The 22,264-nt window shown below is 42.0% G+C and overlaps 1 protein-coding gene across 2 annotated transcripts in view; it reads left to right on the top strand.

Annotated features, from left to right (window-relative positions):
* Positions 1 to 664: 664 nt before the first annotated feature.
* The window catches only part of MARCHF8 (membrane associated ring-CH-type finger 8), a gene marked incomplete at its 5' end in the record, with an annotated part of 74,736 nt that continues 53,136 nt past the window's right edge, over positions 665 to 22,264 (top strand). For both annotated transcript variants that reach the window (XM_082002059.1, XM_082002058.1), the window contains one exon: positions 665 to 760. In XM_082002059.1, the coding sequence (XP_081858185.1) occupies positions 665 to 760 (96 nt within the window). The remainder of the gene's footprint in view (positions 761 to 22,264) is intronic.

The following is a 22,264-nucleotide window of genomic DNA, read 5'->3' as shown; positions in this document are numbered from 1 at the left end:
TAATAGCCTTAAGAAAGGAACAGCTCACGTGATGCATCTTATTGCCAGCTGGTACATGTTTATATGAATGACAGGAACCAGATACAGGCCACTGACTGTTTTTAACCAAAGCTATGGCATTCAGCCTGATTCAGGATGATTCCTGAGGTAGTTCGATCCAGTGTGGTGGGGCTGGCAGTTTAGGAAACTACCTGCAGGAGCTTTGCTCTCTGCACCTCCAGGCAGCATGTTCCCGCTGCTCAGCTTGGAGAGCTGCTTCCTCCTCCTCCTCCTCCTCCTCCCTATCCATGCAGGCTCAAGTGTGATCCCTGCCCTCTGGCTCTGCTCTCAGACCACTTTCAGAACTGGTTGATAGTTTATTTATTCATTCATTTGCATAAATTGTGCTCTCATCTGTCTAGTTCTAGCTTTTTAAAACTCCTGTGTCTTTTCTCACCCAGCCAGCGCACCAAACTGTCTCCTGCTCAGAATCCAGAGGGAGAATAAGAGGTGCATCTTGGTCCAATTGATGGCTTAGCTTTGGTTTAGAAATAATTGCATTTCAAGCTATTTTAACATCATCTAATATTTTTATTTTTTAGGTGCAAGGCCTGGGAATGGCACCAAATGAGCACTGCCTTCAAGCTTCCTTCCTGTAAATGATAGGACCAAACAGGGCGGTGTGATGAACATGCCACTGCATCAAATCTCTGTCATTCCAGCTCAGGATGTTACCTCTTCCAGAGTCTCTAGGAGCAAGACCAAAGAAAAAGAGGAGCAGGTACTGTAAGATATGCTTGATTTTTCACAGGAAGTTGTCTAAGTGTAAAATGATAGGCATTATCAAATCAGGCCTGATTCTGTTCCAGCACCCCAACTCCTTGCATGACTGCTGCTTTTAGTGAAGATGCATGTTAGCAAATTGTCTCTTTATTCTTATATTTGCTATTTTAAAGCAGCTGGCTGCAAAATTCTAGAAATTATTGTTGCGTAACTTCTGCAGAATGCAAGCTATGGCCTTCTATTTTGCATAGGAATTCAAGGCAGATAGGAATTTTGCATGATGGCTTTAGTACCATTGTCACAGAAGCTGTTACAGGTGTATTTTACCTTTCTGAAAGAAAAATAGTATGGGGTGTGAACCCTTATTTGCAGCCATGCATCCTGTTTTCCTTTGCTCTTGGCAGCATTTGGTAGCTGTGTTGTGGTTTGTATTGACTGGAATATCACAAGGAAGGAAATATACACCCATATGTATACTTACTGTGCTGTTTTCTGGAGATATAATTTGTATTCTTAACTTGGGAGCATGTGTGTGAATGGAATCATTTTGAGGTCTTGTTGTGGTGCTAATAAGAACCGGAATGCAAAAATATCTGAAATATCTTCATGATTGTAAGTCTAATAGAATCTAATTAATAGGCTACTTAAGAATTTTTAATAGCACACTGTGTCTAGTCTTCGTGTGTCAACCTTATTTACCCTCTGATCCAGCCCAAAGACCTTAGTGTGCGTCATGCTTTAGTGTACATTGTACTGCATTGAATTTTACGTTATCTGTCAGTTCCACAGAAATCTTTCTGTGGTTTTTTTAGCTTTACTCTAACGTAAAATCAGGTCAACAGAACATTCACATTATCATACAACTGCAAGGGCTTGTTTTGTGAATGGCTCAGCAGTGGTGAATTCTGAGGACATCTAGGGTGATACTGATTACAGATAGGGCACAGCTTAAGTAATAAGGGACCAGGAAGGCACTGTCATGTTACAGAAGGGGATTCAGTAAGACCACCTTTGGGTAGGATAAAAGAAGTCGCTTGTGATATGTTAGGATTGTTGACCCTGACCACCCTTCTCACCTGTCAGCTGTCCAAATTGCACCTACCAAAGTCACCAGTGAGTCAGTAAAAATAAATTATCCCATTGTTTTTTGGAGCCTTCTCCATAGTAACATCTTAAAACGGATTCTAGCCCTTCAGATTCTTAAATCAGTAATTAATTAGGCTGGCACGCTGCTGCTTTTGGTTGCCAGGACTAGGCAAGAAGTTATCTTCACAGATGAGGTGCTCTGAATCCGTAAAGCATCTTGTCTCAGGAGTCTGCTGGAACCTCTCACTTCCCACCTGTCGCATGTAGTTGCCGTCTGGGCAGCTCTCTAATTAAGAGGGCTCTGCTATTTCTTCCCTTTGGTCCCCTCCCATAGAGAAACTGTATGTACCGAGAGAGTGAAACAGCCCCTCTGCTAAATGCAGGGCAGTGCTGTGCATTAACTGCCTTCCCCTGGGGTGGTGGGGATTAGGAGGCCAATCAGATCAGAACAACTTGTGGTATCTCTGACCATGCAATGAGCCCAGAAGTGGGAGTCCCAAGTCTCCTTCTAAACCTGCTCTTCATTTCTGACACAGCGACTTCAGTGTTAACAAATCTTCCCTGTGTTTCCTTCATGATAACTACTTGAAATGTTGATTATTGTTTCCCTTGCCAGGCTGCTGTTGTATTTCCATGCCTTGGGACATTTGAAACAGAACAGAATATTTGTATAAATATGTGCAATATTGCAGAGGAAGTAATGGGGACTGTGACTAGGCAAGCAATAGATCAGACTAACCTGGAAACACTTCATGTTTCCCAAGTCTTGTCCTTCCTGTCTCTGTCAGCATATTCATTCATCCCCCAAGTGTCCTGTATTCTGCCAAAACCACAACTGGAACATCCAGAGCACCAGGTGAACTGCCTGCCGTCCTTGATGCACAGCTGTACGGGCACTGCGGCTGCTCCTGAGCCTGTGAGCCACAGCCTGGCCCCTGTACGCTCTTCTCCGCTCCTGCAAACTGCATTGCCTCTGGTGTTAACCTTTAATGCTGGATCTAACAAATGAGCTGGAGGGCAGTCAACTTGTTGATGTGCTGACTTTGACTTTTAACAATCCAGTTAAATTTTCCCATTGCACCAGTTAGGACATTCAAGGCTACTTGCTAGTCAGAGTCCCTGTCAAGTGTTCAGTGCAATCAGGACCCTCTGTCCATGACTGTTGTTTTGCTTATATTTGAAGTACACAGTGAAGGGGAGATAGGGTGCAAGAGAAAGAAATTGTAGATTATCACTGCCATATTTTTAATCACTTCAAAATGCCTGTTTTCTGTTTGAGAGAGAAACCACTGCAAGGTAAAGAACAGCATGTGGAGTGAGTATGATCCTCTGCTGAGCAAATCTGCTGAGCAGTTGTAGATGATTTTTGTGCCCTAGGTAACATCTGCTACAGAAGAGAAGGACACTAAGTAAAACCGAGAAGGCAGGCATTTGCCACTTCAGTTTTGTAACTTCAGTACAAAGTCAGTGTAACTTCAGTACTTTCACATTTCAGTTGCGTAACTTTCTCTTACGCAACACAGTGCGCAGTTATTTCTTCATGTTTGTGGATGGCCTAGACACAGTTCTCATGGATTTTTGCAAAAACACATAATAGTTTTTCAGGACCAAGTGCAACATTTCACAGTTTGATTCAAGCGCCATGATTTTCCTACCTTACCTTTACTGTGTAGTAGAAACACTCGTTACCTTTTCTGTGTAGGAACAACAGCAAGCACCTAAAACAAATGCGTACACTGTGGTCTAAAAATGTTTTGAGTTTTACAAAGCCACTTGCCAATCTGAACAAAATCAAACAAACCCCAAACCACAATCAAAACCAGTATTACTACTTCAAAGATAAATATGTAGGTTTGCTTTGTAATACCAGGCTATGTTCTTAGACCAAGTACATTACCAGGTGTGTGCTTTGTAGATTGAGCAGACTCATGTACGTATCTCCTTTGTTTATTACCAAGCTCTGGCTAAAGCCAAGGTGAATAAAGGTAGAATGTCAACTAGCAAATGAAATTTTGTCTTGCTCTTGTTCTTGCTATTTCAAACTAGACCTTTGGCTTGTCTGTACCTGCATCCTGCATTGTAAGAATTTCTTCAGAGGAGGGGCTCAGGAAGCACAGCAACAGAAAATGAAGTACCAATGCACTTAGAGAACTTCATCGGTCTGTGAAAAACTAGTGTTTGTCCTATTCCCCAGAAGGAAGATGCTTTATATCCTGTTCTGTTATCTTTTGTGATTATGGATGTGTACAATTACCCACATTTGTGGTAGAGGTGCAGAGGAAAAATTCTCAGGCTGAACAATTCAGATCTCTTACTATTATTTTCTTTCATGCTTCTGGTCAAGATGTAGCTCTTGCATTTCAGGTTAAGGCTTGACTAGTTTTAGTAATAGTTTTCCTTGCTACCAGAGTAGCAGTGTCCAGAGAAGGGCAACGAAGCTGGTGAGGGGTCTGGAGCACAAGTCTTATGAGGAGCGGCTGAGGGAACTGGGGTTGTTCAGTCTGGAGAAGAGGAGGCTGAGAGGAGACCTTATCGCTCTCTACAACTACCTGAAAGGGGGTTGTGGCGATGAGGGTGTTGGTCTCTTCTCCCAAGTAACTAGTGATAGGACGAGAGGAAATGGCCTCAAGTTGCGCCAGGGGAGGTTTAGATTGGATATTAGGAAAAATTTCTTCACTGAGAGGGTGGTCAGGCATTGGAACAGGCTGCCCAGGGAGGTGGTGGAGTCGCCATCTCTGGAAGTGTTCAAAAAACGTGTGGATGTGGCGCTTCAGGACATGGTTTAGGGGACATGGTGGTGCTGGATTAATGGTTGGACTTGATGATCTTAAAGGTCCTTTCCAACCTTAGTGATTCTGTGATTCTGTGATTCAGAGCAAGTTTTCTGGGCTAATGATTTGTGACTAACACTGAAGAACAGCAGTAAATCCTTACCACCTTTATATTATAATCCAGTTTCTTAAACTGAGTGATCGATAGTTGCTAAGCATCACTCATGGCAGATTAACATGTAGATTCAATACCTGTGGAAGTCTGGGGCAAAAATCCTACTGAATTTGAAGAGGTGGTAAAAGGCAAAGCTGCTGCCCACCATTTCTGTTTTAAGTCCTCAGTGATAGGTGTAAAAAGCAGAGCCTGGTAGATTTTGATCCAGGTTAGTGTAATTTTCGAAATTTAAAACAGTTGAAGACTGTACTTAGCAGTCTTTCATGAAACTTTGTCTGCTTCCCCAGTAAAAATGGGGAAGGTCAGAAAGGGATTATTACTCTTGCATTTAACTCGGATGAACTGTTAGCTTTAAGGGCTATTAATAACCATCATTAGCTTCTTACTTAATCTGTCACTTGGAGTAGCTTCAGGCTTAGCTGATTTAAGGGAGAGTCACTCTATTGCTTGTGAGATGCTACAACTCCCCCACCTGTTTGGTGAGTAACACACTGGCAGCAATGTTTCCCAACATATCCAAAAGCTAACAGCAGGGTTTGGACTGGAAATGAGGAACGGACACTGGCATGTAGTTGAGGTGTTGCTCTGGTTTTGTTTCAGCATTGCCTATTTGAGGGCTTTGTGCCTCACTTGCTGAAGCAGACTGCTGTGTACCATAAGTTCTTAGTGAATGTTACTGCGGTCAGTGAAGCTCCCTGCGCAATAGCTTTTACACTGCTCTTCTAAAAATGTGTGAGCAACTTCCCAACTGTGGCCTCCTGTGATACCATCTCTGCAGATCTCATAAGCAGATCAGGGATGGATGGGATCAGTGTTTGAATGAGAGATCATGAGATGTTGGTGCAAGTCATTTTGAGTATGCAAGCACTCTTTCTTCTCAATGGACTGGACCTGGCAAGGAATACTGAATCGTCATCTAAGATCACGTAGCATTTATCACAGAAGCAGATGAATGTTCTAGTCAAATTTAAACTTGCTAATTCCGCTTGATAGACCGAAACTCCCTTCTGTCCTCTGCTCTAGAGGAACTATCTTCTTGTCTTCCAAGTGCTGTGTAGTATTACTGGCTGCCACGTGCTCAGCAGAAATGCTATGATCATCTCAAACATCTCCAGGTGCTTCTCAAAGCTCTCATCTTGGAGATACTATGGCTACCTAATTTCTCTGGATGAAATTATGAAGTACATTGTGCTGCATATTCCTAAATTTCTTCTGCCTTCTTAATGATCTCTTGCATCCTATAACAAGAAAGGCGCTATGGCCTGTTCATTAGAATAAGCCATGTCTTACCAGAAAAGCAAGGCTGACTTGACGAAGAAAAAAAGCAATAAATGCATTTGCAAGATTTTTTAGTCATAGATCAGTAGTGCAATATAAAGGTGGATGCTTTACATTGTTGAATCCAGCATGGCACTTTGAGAGCTGTTATATTGTTTTTAAGGTGCAGAAGCACTCTGTGACCTTTCCATTCATGTTTTGGACATTGAGTTGTGAATGTAGGTTCTGACTGGCTGAACTTGATACAAATATTTGGGCATGTATAAGACTCTGTGTGTGTGTTTGGTTTTGCTTGCCCATTGAACCAAATCATTCAGTAATCAGCGAGGCTGCAAATCCTTTGAGAATTTCACCCCTTATTATTTTTGTACTGAAATTTCTGTGTTTATGTGTAGCTATGTTGTGTATTAACACTGGACCTGACATTTTTCCTTTATTAAATTTGATTTATATAGAAACTGGTTAACTATGGAAGAATTTTTGTGTGAGTATCCTTTAACTCTTCCAGAGGAAGCAGAATGTGTCTCCTGCTGTACTGCTTAGAGGATTAGCCTCAAAGTGAGAATTGTGAAGTCCTTTCCTGACAATTCAAACCTTGGCTTTTACTTAGCGTGTTTTTCAATGGATCATAAAGCATTTCTCAGCAAAAGCTGATGTCACACTTCCCACTTTTTAAAAAGTGGCAATTAAACAATTTTTTGACAGAGCAGACACCCTGTGACAGAAGCACCCCTGAAAAGCTGCAGTGAAAATGGTTTAATTTCTGCAGTCTGGGAGCAGGTATGAATATTTCCCAGATCTCGTCATTTGAGATGACTGAGATGGTTGTAACATCCTTCCGAATTGTATCCCTGCAGCGATGCTGTCATGCTGAGAGCGTGGTATTTCCATGGCTGACTTCTGTGCTAAAACAGACATTTTAGTATATGTCTGTGTAGGAGCAGGAGCCTGAACATACTCCCACCCTGATCACCTTTAGCAGGTAAACAGTTTAGTGAGGAGCACTAAGTAGGAAAATTGCTTGAGAAACTGCTTCACGCCAAATGCCTCTCTTTTCTCCACAGGTGCATTTGTACACGCTTGAACACCACTCTGCTTGGTTTATTGGGAGAGTTGTCCTTGTGCTTGTCAAGACAACTTAACTGTTACTTGCATCAAACCATTCCTGGGCATAGCACTTTGCAGTTGCTGTCGGGTGCCTCTGCGAATGTGCTGTCATGGGGCATTGCCTATTTTTTTAATCCTATACATGTCTTGGCATCCGGTGGTGGTGTGAGTGCCTGAGGTGCTTCTTCTGTACTTGCCTGCCTGCCTTCTGCCCACGGGCAGTTGCCACCGTTCCTGCACGTGCTAGCTTCAGGGCTTCTCTCCCATGTGTTCCTGGCAAGAGCACCACTAACCTCCCCTTCTGTGTGGTACCTGGAAAACTGGCAAGAAGCACACAGAGTGCAGTCAGGCCTGGATTAAACCAGTGGTCTGGAATTCGGGATTTGTTTCTCTCCTACTGCCCTGCTAGACAGTGTTGGACAAGTCTTTTGGGTGCTTGTGCTGTCCTCCCTCCCATCTGTGAAAGAGGGCTAGCGCTGCTGACTAGCCTTATAGAGGGCTTGAGGTGTATGGATAAAAGCTGAGCAGCTGGAAGCGTTTGTCAGTAGATCCTTGGAGATGACAGCTTTGCCAGAGTCCCACTCTGCAGCCGGTTCTGCTGAGCTGGCCCAAAGCTCTGCTGCAGAACATGGTGGGCACAGGGTGCGGGGAGAGCAGATGGGCCTTCCTCCTGCAGGTAGGCATCGCTTGATCTCGGTCATGGTGAACGTGCAAAATGCTGTGACCTCCCTGAATCTGTTCTGCTCTTTTTCTGCTTGAGTGCAGGGTGGGCAGCTGGTCCTCTCAAGCCCTGCTCTTGGAAGCTAGAGCATGCTGCTTCCCAGCAAACCCCGGTGAAGGGGGAAGAGAGGAGGCAGGAAGCGTCAGGGAGGGGATGGGATGGGAGGGAGCTGCTCCTGCTTGAGCAGCCCTAACAAAAAAAAGTCAGATCACGCTGTTTGATGCTGCATTGTGTTTGTCTTGGAGTGTGTACAGCATGTGTGTGTGAGGGAAGGAGCAGATGGCTTCTGAGTGGAGATGAATTATGAAAGGCAAACTGCGGGAAGTGGTTTCTGAAAGGGACTTGAAGGAGAAGAGGAGAAAACCCTTTCTTTTAGAAATTCAGTAAACATTATAAAAACTAACAGCAGTTGATACAGCAGCAGAATTATATGTAGTGGTGCTTTAGAGAAGAAACTTTGGAAGTTTCAGGTTTTGCTGTTTGCTTGTAATCAGACTCATTTATAATACTATCTCTGTTTTGATTTTGTCTGCTTATTGCATGTGAACTCCTTGCTTTGGTGTCTCAAGATCAGAAACTTAGAGTTAATTATTATGATCTGTAGCTGTTGCATTAACCTGAATTTTTAAACCGCCTCTCTGATATTAACACAATCTCTGTCTGCCTTCCGCTAGCAGTTCACTTGAACAAGCGGAGAGTCATTCTTTGAAAAACATGATTTTTCTAAAAGAAGTGCTGGTGCTGTTGAATTATGTGATAGCTAAGTATGTTTTGGTGATGGTGTTTTGCAGGTCTGTTGATGTTTCTGGTGTATGTTAATGTGCAACAGCTTTCCATAAAGGGAGCCCTGGACCTGAGCTCGTGATTTTAGAGTTTATACTTTTTCTTCCCTGGCAAAAGCATGCTTGCTTGATTGCTTTCTAACAAGAAGTGTGTGTCAGCCATAATCCCACAGTGAGCTGTAGGGGCGTGTAAATATCTGTGTGGGTCCAGAGTGCCGTTGAAATCATCGCAGCTCTACAAAGACACGAGTCAAGGCCCTGATCATACTTTGCAGTGATTTTCATCATCCAGTGGCTGTACTGTTTCTTTAAAGTGATGCAGTCAGGCTCCTGCAAACTGATGTTTAAAGTTCTTTGTTTATTAAAGGTAATTTCTGTAAATGAGAGACAACAGAAGAACAGGGTTTTTTGTTCCTGGAGGGTTTTTGCCTCATGCATTGATGCATAGTGTGTGACTCTGTTGGTCTGCTCTTTCAGACAGGTGTGTTTCTTCACCTGGTGAAATACTTAAAGTAGGTTGGGGTTGTTTGGGACTTTTTTTGATTTTGTTTAGAGTTTTTTTGAGACACGAACAAAGACTAACAATTCTACCAGGGAGGCATGCTGTGGCGTGGTACCCTTAAAGTACTTGAACGTCAAGAGATTCTAAAAGTGTGTCTAGCTTTCCAGTTGCTGATTTCCATTTAAACCCTGCTCCCCAGCAGTTTAAACATTTAACTTCTGAGAAGTTATATATAGGCTTAGATTTGCACCCCAGAATTTAGGTAATTCTGCTTGGCCTTTATGCCACTTACAAAGAATTCTTGATGGGGCAGGGGAAAGTTATTCTCCAGAAATTGCTCCTCCATGCTTTGCTGAAATCTAAGCTCTTAGGATTACAGCCTTCTGAGTCAATAGTCCTCACACCTAGAAACAAAATCCACCTTTGGGATCCATTCAGCTTCTCTTCGTCCCAGAAGAGATGGTCTCTCATCTGGTACTAAACATGTTTCTCTTTGGTAGCAGACATTGCTCCTGCTTTAGGAAGTTGCTTATGGAGGTTTTTCGTGACAGCCCCAACTCAAAGCATGCTTTTATTACTGAGCAAGCCCAAATGTATATTCCATGAGGTCAGTGGCTGAAATTCAGAATTTCATTTTCTAGGAGTCAAAAAATGAATTTTCTTGTCTTTAAAGACAAAAGGAAGAATGGGATCACGTATTTGTGGAGGCTTAAGTTTATTTACAAGGCAATTTTCTCTTTCTGTAAATAAGCACTACTTTGATGTTAATGCAAATGTAGCCCGTTTATAATTTTTTCATATGCTTGAATGTAGACTGCATCTGATTCCTTGTGGACCTAACAACACGTGGCTGTGTGGGTCAGGGAGAGGATTGTCCTCACGTCTGCAGCATTTGGCTTCACCCCTGTGCTGAGTGAATGCTGTGTGTTTCCACCATGTTCTTTAAGGGTGCAGCATCTATGGTGTTACTGGAGGCAAGAGTCTGGGACCATGTCACTAAATGCTCTGCACACACTTTTGCATCTGTCAGTGTAACTGCAAGTGTGCGTGTTTAGCACAGATATTCATATAGTCACGTTCTTTGACCGTGCAAACAGTTTTTGGTATAGTTTTAACATTAGAACATTTTCAGTAATAAGTTTTTATCTTATACTTAGTTTTTTCAGGGACCTTGTAGTAAAGAAATGGGATGTAAATCTAAATATTTTGTGTAATCTACTTGAAATCTATATCACAGCTGGATTTGGAGACACAGATTTCCAGTGTGCCTTGCTGCCTTGAAGGATAATTGCATTTCCTGCTCTTAAGTACTTCTGCCTTGGAAAATCACTACTCTACATCTCAGACATAGAAGTATTTATGGCTATTTATCTCTAAAAAGTAAATCGGATTTTTTTTTTCTAACTCTCAAGTCAAATTCACTTTCTGTTGACTGGAACTAGTGTGTGGTTGTGTTCATTTAGTTAAGTATATTGTACTTAATATCTCAATAAACTTGTGGGGTTTTTGGAGGAATTTTTGGCTCCATTTTTATTTTTAAAGTACACTCTAAATTGCTTTAGGTGTTAAAAATTACTTGCTGTTTGATGTTCTTGAATTAGCTTATAAACAGACATTTGTACTTGTTACCTGTTCTTGACTCACGTGCTTCCAATATGAGATGAAACCTTAGAGATATACAATATCGTCATCTAAAAGCCAAAAGACTTCTTTTGCCTTTGCTTTCATCTTCAAGCATATTCTTCAAGGAAAAAAAGAAAAAAAAAGTGTACATCTTCTGTTCCTTATTTAATGGCTCTTCAGCACATTGTTTGTGCCAAATGTTTTTCCTTCAGATAATATGCTGTAACATTGGAGAGTATATCGTCCAGTCTACAGAGCATCGGACCGAGAGTTGTCTTTTGGTTGTGATTCTGTTGTGGTTTTGTAACCCCTCCATACCGCATTCTTATTGCAAATTAACACTGAGATTTTGTCAATGACGAGGAAAGTATCAGAACCATGTGTTTCTTACTAGTCTTTCAATTCATTCATTCTTCTGATTGCAGGTTTAACTTTTACTGCAGAGGTCATATTCTAGGTTTATACATTACTAGCAACTATCTTCATGCAGGATTGTGCAAGATATCCACAGCTTTAACAGACATTTTGATCTTTCCATAAAGGAAGCAGGTTTATGTGGCATGTCAGCTAATTTCAGTCATCATCACTCTATTTATGTAGGGTTGTTTGTAACAGTACTGTGTTTACACTTCCTCCCAACCTTCTGGACAAGCTTCGGTATGCCCAGGAAGTGAGGCAATAGTATATAACCACACAGTTAAATGCTATCACCCACACAAACACACTTAATTTATCCCAGAGGTTGTCTACTGCTCCAGGATGTACCAAATTTCTTTCCCAACCTGGAGGTTAAGACTGCCAGTAGAAATTTTGAGTTAAGAGGCACGTGATGCCTCCCTGCGAGCCAGGATTATCCCATTACTGCGTAAGGCAGTACTTCAAAGCACCCTTGATGTTGACACTGGGTGGGAGCCCCTGTTGGGAGTCCCTGCCTTCCTCTGCCACCAGCGTCCAGCCATGTGTGTGCCACTCAACATCTTCCAGCTCTGCCCCTCCAGCTTGCATGCTGGCAGTCACCACTTTAACTAGTTCACGCTTCAGTTCCTTTTTCTACACGGTTGTATCAGGAGGATCATTCATGTTAGCTAGTATGTGTAACAGGCTTGAGATTCACAGACGAAGATATAAAAAGCAGTGGGTGATATTAGTAGACAGGAAACTTGCAGAACAGATGAGGTGGAAGAAATCCTTGAGATGCAATTCTTAGTTCAGGTGCATTTTTAAATGTATGGTCTTGCAGTTACAGTGGTGAACTAGTAGATGTTGAGGGCTGAGTTGTGAATGCTGCACACCCATGATGGCAGATCAAAAGAGAGGTGACCTCAACCAGCAGGGCCAGGCTAGGTGCAATTTCAGTAATAGATGTAGTAGGCTTGAGTGTACACGGAAGTGAGAACCCAGAATAAATATTAGAAACACCCCAGCGCACCTGAGATCATGGCTACTTGAGGATGCTGATGAGTTGGCTGTAATTCCTGTAAGTGTGATTAAAGCGGACCTGATTCATGAGGCTGGTGAAGAAATGAATGCAGAAAGGAGAGGTGTGCAGCAGAAGCATGTACACTGATAGTTAGGTATGGACTTTTTTCTTTGAACTTATGTTAGTCATGGAAGTCTTTTGCAACCAAGTAATTGATCTTTCTTCTGCTAGTGTAGCTTTGTATTAACCATTTAATTAATTGATTAGTTTCTATAGAGTTGTCAGAAATGGACATTAAAAGCTTGCTCATGTTATACTGCAAATCTGTGTGGAGGCAGGTTATTCTTTGAACAAGGATTTTCTTCTGTACTTTGTTACTAGGAAGACTATAAATGAGTTAGAAAAATGGTATCCCATTGCTATCCTTTCTTGTGCTATTTCAGGACAGCTCTTCAGCCAGTACCAGGACTCACTTCAGAGGTGGCTATCAAGTTTGAGTTATTGTGAAGCATCTCCCATGCTAGACTTGTGCTTCCCTGTGTGGGGGATGTTAATCTCTCTTAAACAGAGAAAAAGATGCATGCTAGAAACAAGAGGCAGATCTCTGGGTATCTTCTAGTGTTTGGGGAGTGGTTGTATACAATGGAAGGTTGTAGTTCCATGGTTCCATACTGGCTTTCCAGGGCAGATACAAGCAGGCATGTCTGTAACTCCTCTGAGGACCTACAGGGATAGATGTCACATAAGAGAAGTTGTGTCCCATCACTTTTGCAGTGTATGTTGATGCCAGACTTTACCATACAGCCCCTGGAAGTGACTAGTATACAATCTTTTTTTTTTCTTTTTTTTTTTCCCCCAGCATTTCTTTTCTCTTCCTCTACTATATTTTAAATCCTACAACCACATGTTGATCAGAACTATGCATTGGCATCAGATTCTTAAAAGCAGTATGAGATTATCCTTTTCCTAGGATTTAGAGAGAAAAGCCTACAAAAGATGGTTTAAAAGTTGTAGGGGCTGCTTCTGGATTTTTGAATACCAACTAATCAATTGATTTTTATTTTTCCTTTGAAGTGGTCAAGGATCAGCCTTGTAACACGTATTGGTAGCTTTTCCTGAATGGAAAGTTTCAGAACAGGAAATGTTTTAGTCAGCTCTGACTGGATGCACAAACCCCACAGTTGTAAAGTTTTTTCTGGCAATCATCTGCCTGCCTGTTTCCAGTGACTATTTCCAAGCAGTAGATGCCAGAGGAGGTGGTTTATGAGTTGTTCAGTTTGAAACATCACAGTACGTTTCCCTCAGCAAGTGGCTTACGTGGTATTTTTTGGCTTCAGTTTTTCTGCGTAACAGTGAAAGCATTTGGTTGATCCTAGAGAATAGGAAGAGAGTTGTTTGTTGGGGGTTTTTTCCCCCCCGCAGTCCTCTTTAGTTTACTGTAATGCAAATGGCTGAAAGCACATTACTTGGGTAAAGATTGCAAGGCAGTCTTGTATGCAACCAAGTGAAACATTCACTAGTTTTTGCATCTTAGTATCTCTGAGCTGGTTAATGTAACAGCAGTTAAACAGCTTCTTTCCACATGAAATGCTGCAGTGTGAGTTGCCCTTTGGCTGCCGACAGCATCAGGTACTCCAGAAACACCAGAGTTACTGAAACATCCACAGGCAGAAATGTGGAAGTGACTCCTAAATAGGATATTTCTGTTTTCAGACACCAAGGTTGGGAGATTTGGGAAAAGGGAAGTACAGCTACTGTGCACCTGTGAACTTTAAACCATAGCTATTTTAAGATAAGCGCTTAAAAGGGAAGCACTAGGATACTTAATGGAAACATTTGCAAACTAGGGCCACTGGTTACTGCCAGTGTTAATTTGTGCTTAAACTAATGTAAGATACCCTCTCCCCTTGCAGCTGGGAATAGAACTGAACTGGTTCTCTTCCGTTACTAATACGAAAACCTTGACTGTTCGGCTTACATTGCTTTAAACCACCAAATAAAAAATCTGTATCATCATACAACGATGAAGTTCATGTGGAAGAGGGAAAGGTATGTTGGAGTACAGGTTAAATGGAAAAAAAAAAAACAAACAATGTATTTTGTATGTAATTTTTTAATATGCAAAGCCAAGCATTAGTCAATCCTGGACCATAGCTATCTAAAACAAATACATATTCAAGTATTTCTAGGCACTGGTAATGAAGGGCTGATTGTCCTGGTTCCTAACTGAAGTCAGCAGCATAAAAGCAGCACCTCCCACCCCCAAACCCTTTCCCATTAGTCTGGTTGAGAATGGCTTGTTTTATTTTAATGAGTCCTTTGAAATTTGTGATGTTGAAGGCCAGCAAGGATGGCCACATCTGACTTGTAATGACCTGTGGTACAGGAGTAACTAGATGCAATGTACATTGAACCCATAACTCACGGTATTTGGAAGAGGCACTTCAGCCTCCAGCCTTGACTTGAAGATGAAGGGTAAATCTTCTGTCTTTCTCCATAATTTGTTTCCATGCCAACCACCATCATGGTTTACAGAAACCACGCCCAACTTTTATTTTTTGTTTTTTAATTCTGAGTTTTTCTGGCTTCAGCTCCCAGCTGCTGCTGTTGATGACTCTTCATTAATTGAAACAGGCTCTTAAATTGTGCTTTTGGACCTACCTGTGTGCTACAAACAAGTTAGGTCATCCACTTTTTAGATAAAATTACAGATAAAATTCCTGAATCTCTCCCAGTAGGGTGTTTCCTTCAGCCTTGAAAATGTTTGGGGGGAGTGAGGAGTGAAAAGAGATCCTTTTCAGCACCCCCTCCTTCTGTTTGAAAGGAAAGATTGGGATGCTGGAGGTGCAGGTGTCTTAATTACAAGGCAAGCTGTGCTGGTCTTGCTTTTAGGGTTTTGGTGGTGTTCCACTTGTTGTCCTCCCTCAGTTCTCCAGCACCTACCTTGGCAGTGCTGGACTTCGGAGGGAAAACTGATCTCTATTTGCTGTAATGCAGGGGTGAATGGCATTGATCCTGTCCTCAAACAGCACTCAGATTCTCATCTGCAGTTGTCACTTCACTGCAACTTCCTAAATCCTTTACTGTACTCCTGCGTTATAGACTGAAGCCTGAGTGACTTGCAGTTACAGCCTGTGTCACTTTGATTTGGTGAAAATAAAATGCAGTTTGAGTACACGTTTTTTTTTTTTACCCCAAAATCAATTTCAATGGTCAGTGTCTGTGAAGTGGCTATAAGCCTCATCATTTTTACCATGCTGCTAAGCTTTGTGTCACCTGTAAATGTAACCGGCAGCAACTTCCCTATGTTTGTTTTTATTTTTTTTAAATTCATTTCCAGATGATTGTTGAAAATACTGACTAATGCCTGGCTTAGCACCGATCTTGCAGAACCAGCAGGAACATCTTTATTTGATTCTCTGTTGACAAGGGCAACTTCAGATCTGTCAGGAGTCAGATCTTCACCATTTAACATGATTTCTATCAGTATCATTTGTTCCATTTTCAGATGTAAACAGTTGGAAAAAGTAATAAAAGGGAACACTCCACCATGTCATAATTCTGATCAACTCCCATAAAGGTGAGAGTTTTGGTGAGCTAGAACAGACTACTAGGGAAATGTTAAGAGGAGACAATAGGCTGCCAAAAAAAAAAAAAGAATTAAACAGATGGGGCGAGCATGTCAGCAGTAAGACGGCACTTTCTCCAGTCACATCCTGAGCTAGTGCGAGGAATGTTTCTGATTCAGGAGTTAGGGGGGAGAATTTCGGGAGTGGGTAACGTGCCCGGGTATTAGGGCCTTCTGTTACACCATTTGTTCTGTGTGTTTTGGAGCCTGAATAAATAGTGCTGTTTTGAAAGATGCTTTCTAATGGTTACTAGAATGAACTGACTGAAGTATAGGAGCTTGCAGTTTCCATGGGAAACTGGGCCTTTCCCATGAATGCAGCTAGGGAGAGAGAGAGACAACCTGTGTGGCTGGACTGCGTTGTCCCTCTCAGCTTTGTTTCCCGCTGTATCGTGTCCATGCCACACTGTGTTGGTTTTTTTTTCCCCCTCCTTATCATCTATAAACCTCTGTTTCCTTTTGAATGTAGATCAGCAGAGAGCGTTGCTGTTGCTCCTAGGTTTATGAGCATTTTGAACCACCCTCAGTCCATCCAGTCTCACACCACATAGGACTGGTGGCAGCTGCTTATCTCCTGAAAGCATCCCCAGTTTTAGCCTCTGCCTGGCCCTGCTGCTCTATCGTCCCGCTGCCCCCGGGAGAGATGGGAATATGTATTGAATGTGCTAGACATCCTCTCCAGATCCAAATATTTGGTTTCAGGAGTTCTGATACCTGGGTCTAAATGTTTTAGCAACTTGGTTGGTGTCAGTCTGACCTTAGCAACACGAGCCCCCCTGTAAAACAGCTAGCAGGTTTTTTTTACAAAAGCCCTGCAGTTCCTTAAAGACTTCTCTTTGACCTCTCCCTGCCTCTGATGCTAGAGCTGCTCATTTAAAGGAACTGCTTTAAAAGTGCCATTCCCAGTACATCATCCAGCAAAACCCAGATAGCTTTCTTCTGGCCCCCTGTGAACTGCACTCTCACGATTTACCCTATTCCAGAAAAGGTCTGCTGTGGTCTCTCTGCTCACAGGTCCACCACTGGCAATTTGGCAGTGGTGCACCCATGCCATCTGTCCCCAAGGATGATTTGGGGGTAACCAACTGGAACACAAGAAGTAGATTGTTGAAGTCCTTCTTCAAGACTGACTTCTGTCTGGCTACCTGTAGCAAACCTACTCGAGGTACAGAAAAGTCTCAGTGGATGACAGGGTGAAGGAAGGCAGATGAGATCAACCCATTTTTATGACCCTGCTGGTTTCCAGTTCAGTCATTAAGACTGAAATAACTGTAAAGTCTGAGGTTCTGGTTTATAACCAGAATTTTGGGGGGTGTTTATAATGCACAGCCCTGACCCCCATGTCTGTTGCATCCTTTCTGGTGAATTCTTCTTGTGCAATATTTAGGTAGGTTTTAGCTGTCATGAGTTTTGAATCTGATGAGGGGGGTTGGTTTTTTGTGGGTTTTTTTGAGGAACTTCTGAGGAAGCTTTTGCTGTTCCTCTTTATAACAAAGTTCTGGGTTTTACTTTTTTCCTTAGATTTCTCAAATGTTTGTGAAAGTGTCTTAACTAGTTCCTGCATGTGCAGTTTTGTTGGGGAGAACTTGTGTGCAATCCACTGTTCTGAACTCAGCTATATTTTCTGAGGCCAAAAAGCAGAACAAAGAGCCAAAACTGTAGATGTGAGAGGAAATAAAACCATTTGGGAAGCTCAATATGCCCCTTAGTTGCTTGGCCTTTTCATTTCATGTTCAATCACCCAATCTTCTGTAGTCTGAAGTGCTTTTTGTGGATTTAGTTTTTTGGGGGCGTTTTCTGCAATCAATCTTTTAATGCTTTTTGGAAAAATTCTTCAGGCCATATTGTTATATCCCACTCTTGTTTTGTAGGTGCATTAGTGACACCCACAGTACTTGGGTAAGCACCATTATATTGCTTTGCAGCATTGTGAATTTATTGTTGCAGTGACAAGTATTTGAATTAGGCACAGGCAGCAGCCAAAAGTCAGCTCCTACTTGCAGGTACTGCTGTCTTTCTGCCTATTCCATGGAAGCATTGGATGTTAACGTGGTATTTGTTAATGCTTGGTACAGAGTTTGGATACTGGTGCTAATTCCATTAAAAATAGATGTAAAATCCTCACTTCTTTTTTCCACTGTGAAATTTGCACAGGCACAGAGAAACATCTGCTGGATTAAAGTCTGTTAGCTCCCTCAATGTGTTCCTGATTGCTGAAACTCCCTCCAGCCTTGTTTGTTTGGGGAAAAAGTCTGGTGTAACATTGGACCTGCACAGCCCACAGCGTTGGGAGGGAGGAGCAGTGCAGCGCTTGCACAAGCATGGTTATGTGAATTCACAGACAGGAAGAAGCACTGCTTGGTATTTAACATCTTCTTACCTCATCCTCCCCCCATTATGCTTTTGCCATCCAAATTGGTTCTTCCTTCCCTCCACCCTCCTTCGAGGTTAGACTTGGGAAACGTCCATCAGCTGTTCCCTGGCAGCACCAACTGAGACGGTTGCAAACGAGGTGCTTGGGCATATAGAAACTTGAGAGAGAATATAACAAGCTAAAAATGTGAGATAAATTGTCCCTGGATCGTGGCTGTTCTTTCCTAACCTGTGGCCAGGGAGGCCTGTAAGTGCTCATCCCACTGAGGGTGTTTCTGCTGCTTGAGATCATAGAATCATAGAATAGTTTGGTTTGGAAGGGAACTTTAAAGGCCATCTAGTCCAACCCCCCTGCAATGAGCAGGGACATCTTCAACTAGATCAGGTTGCTCAGAGCCCCGTCCAGCCTGACCTGGAATGTTTCCAGGGATGGGGCATCTACCACCTCTCTGGGCAACCTGTGCCAGTGTTTTACCACCCTCATTGTGAAAAATTTCTTCCTTGTACCTAGCCTAAATCTACCATCTTTTAGTTTAAAACCATTACCCTTTGTCCTGTCGCAACAGGCCCTGCTACAGAGTCTGTCCCCGTCTTTCTTATAAGCCCCCTTTAAGTACTGGCAGGCTGCAATAAGGTCTCCCCAGAGCCGTCTCTTCTCCAGGCTGAACAACCCCAACTCTCTCAGCCTGTCCTCCCAGGAGAGCTGCTCCATGCCTCTGAGCATTTTTGTGGCCTCCTCTGGACCCTCTCCAACAGGTCCATGTCTTTCCTTGCTGATGCGTCCAGAGCTGGACACAGTACTGCAGATTGGGTCTCACCAAAACAGAGTAGACATGTGCTGCAGAGAAATGACCTGCTTTGCTGTCGTTATTTTACTGATCAGAGGATAACTAATCTTTTTGTACTGCAGGTTTCAGTTCAGAATAGTTGGGTTTTTTTTTCATTCAGACATCAAAGAAGTTCTGATTGGCAGCTCGGAAATTTGCGTAAGGTCTGAAAGGAGGATTTATAGGAAACGAGCAGATGGTCTACTAGATAATTTCCCCAGGAGGTTGCAGTTATTTAAAAATGGGAGAAACTAAATAGACTGTACAAAATTTGACTGTAAAATTAACTGGCCAGCCAGTAGCTAAATACTGAACCAAAATGATTCAGCTTGGCCCCTACCATAAACACGTAATGAAATGATGTGTCTGTGAGCTGACGCCACACACATTATTTCAAGTTTCACCTCATAAGTGCGCATGAATGAAAGATGATTTTGCTATGCACAGTGCTTGCTGTGGTGATGCCTCTCCTGCATCTCTGCCTTTTACAGTGGCAACAGGATTGTTCAGGCATGCAGCAGAATGCTACAAAATGCTGTTCATTTTAAATGAAATACAAAGCTGTTCAGCAGAATGCCGTTAATTTTTAAATTGTTCTTTTTAGCCTCATAAACATAACAATTAACATATTGGTTAAATTCCAATATTTGATTAAATAATCAAATATTTGATATTTGAGGGGAAAAAACACAAATTGCTTTATTTTGGGGATGCAAGACTCGAGCATGTTAACCCTAAGTAGTCAGATATCATGTCACTTTAAAATCCATGAACTCATGTCACTTTGGAGTTGTTTGCCACATGGCTTTAGACTGTCAATAGCCATGTTTCCAATGTTGTTTTTTCTGAAGCTGTGATACATAAAGTTGGGGGATTTGTGTATGGCTGGATGTTTTTAAATGGCTAATCAGATTTTTAGTGCAAATGCCATCATTTCAGATGCTAAGGTTTTAAGAAACATGAACTTTGTGTGCTAGGTTATGAAGGGATGGATTCAGAAACCAATTGAGTTCGTTATTCTTTAAAAAGCTAGGAATACACTATTTTTTAATTTAAATTCCTATGAAGGAACCTTTTCAGAAGCAGATAGGCTTTAATTCTCTCGTGTTATATTTTAAATTGATTACCCAGTGGAGAGAACTGTCTGAAATAATAAACAGCATTTAATTACTCTCGCGCTCATCTGTTTGTGTTCTGGTTTGCTTCTCCCAGAAACTTACTCATAACACCTGGTGTCATGGGAGTAGTCTCGTGGGTTATGTGCAGACATAGGTCTGCTGAGAGTCCACTGGCGTAATGCTGGTGCAGAATGTAATTAAACTGGATTTCTCTTCCAGCTGCTGTGTTTGCATAATTCTTTGTAACGGTGGTAATACACCTATTGAATTTAGAAACCAACCTTCATAACCTTTGACCTAACCTCCTGAAGTACTAAGAGGAAGAGGGTAAATGTTCAAAGGGCTATGTGAAATTCTTAAGTGAGCCTAGATACATACTTCCCTGTATATAAAGCCTTACAAACATGTTTATGGCAGATTGTCCCCCTCCAGCAATTCATTTCCATTAGCCTCAGAGTTAGAGCCTCTGGAAAAAAAAAAAAATCTCAAAATTCAACACTATCTTCCAGATATTAAAGAAAACATCTGCAGGAGGAAGACATTAAGGCCCCAATTTTTAAAAGTTAAGAACCTTTGCCTCCTTGAGGTTTATCCATAGCATATTGATAAGTGAAGTATTCCCATAGCCTTTGTTATGGATCTGATAATGTTTGTGTGGATTTGATTTTTGTATTGGACTTTTCCTTTTTAAGAAGGCATATTCGGTCTGGGAGGAGGGAGAAAGAGCGAGTTATGCAGAGTGCTCAGGGTATGGGACCAGCTGTGGTGGATGAGACAAAAGGTCCATCTAGCTCAGGGTGTTGTCCTTGACCATGAGTGAGAGAGCGAATATGAGAAACAAAGTATGTACAGAGTGGTCTTGGCCACAAGATTTGTACAATGTAATTTTGTGGTAAAACTGAATTTTGAATGGGGTGCAGTAATCTGAAAACATCAGTTTAAAAGTGGATGTAGCAGGGAACTGATGAAGGTGAGAAGATAGAGTTTGTCTGAAAAAAGTGCAATTGCAGGGGAGGGAAGTACTCTCCTCTGCCTTGTGGTGTGTCTAGCATTCCCAGGGTCAGAGAGTGTCCCAGGGAAAGCATGAAAATAACTGCAGCTGTGTGGATAATGCCATCTGGAGAGTCCTAAGGTTAGCTTTGATCCTTGCAGGAGCATCACCCCTAGCAGAGGTGAAAGAGGAGTCAATACTAGTCACTGCTGAGGAGTCAATACTAGTCACTGCTGAGCACTAAGTGACTCTAATGTGTTGAATATGCCTTTCTCTTTGGTCCCTCTCAGTTGTCTTAACGTTTTATCTCTCATTTTCTGCATGAGTCACCTGAGCGGGGCGGGGGGGGGAAGCAGAGACTGTCTCTGAGTTTTGATGTGACCTGAGAAATCTGACTTCAGAGAAGTCTAGAGGCTTATATTAGGCCCAAACTGAAGAGCCATGGTTCAGGATTTAGGAAGCTGCACACACCCTCTCACTGTAAATGATGCATTAAAGCCACGTTTCCTTTCCTGGAAACAAACAGCTTGCGAGTACCTTGTCAGTTGTATTTGGACAGCAATGTCACTTGGATTGCAGCAGGTATCTGATAGAGAGATGCCAAATAATTTGTTGTGTATCTAACAACGAAATCAAAGCAAAACAATTCTGAGAAATGGAACAGGCTCCCCAAGTGGCGTGTATTGACATTTGTCTATTGCAATAATTGCACTTGCAAATGAAGTACTTGCAAATCAGTCCTGTGTTTGTTCACTCTTTAGAAGACTATCTGAAAATAAGTGATTTTTGTAGTTAGCTTGCAAAGTTGTACTGACATAGCAGAGTTTATTACTCAAGAGAAGAGTCATGTGAATTTATCCCCCATATTCTTCCACCCACTGAGTTCTCCTAAGCAGTCTCTTTTCTCTGTAAACAATCAACTGAACTTGCCAGCTACAGCAAGCGTGTGGGGTTTTTTTTTTTTTCCACCTTCTTGTGCCATATTATTTTCTGGTCTGTCACATTCTCTGTCTTCGGTGTTCATCTTTATATGGCTTCTCTTGCATCACAGCCCCTAAGAATAAGAAAAATTAATTACTACGCAACTGAATTTACTAGTA

This window comes from Phaethon aethereus (assembly GCF_964289735.1).
Source record: "Phaethon aethereus genome assembly, chromosome: 7".
NCBI lineage: Eukaryota > Metazoa > Chordata > Aves > Phaethontiformes > Phaethontidae > Phaethon > Phaethon aethereus.
Note: the sequence above shows the minus strand (reverse complement) of the source record. Positions and strands in the feature narration are given on the sequence as shown.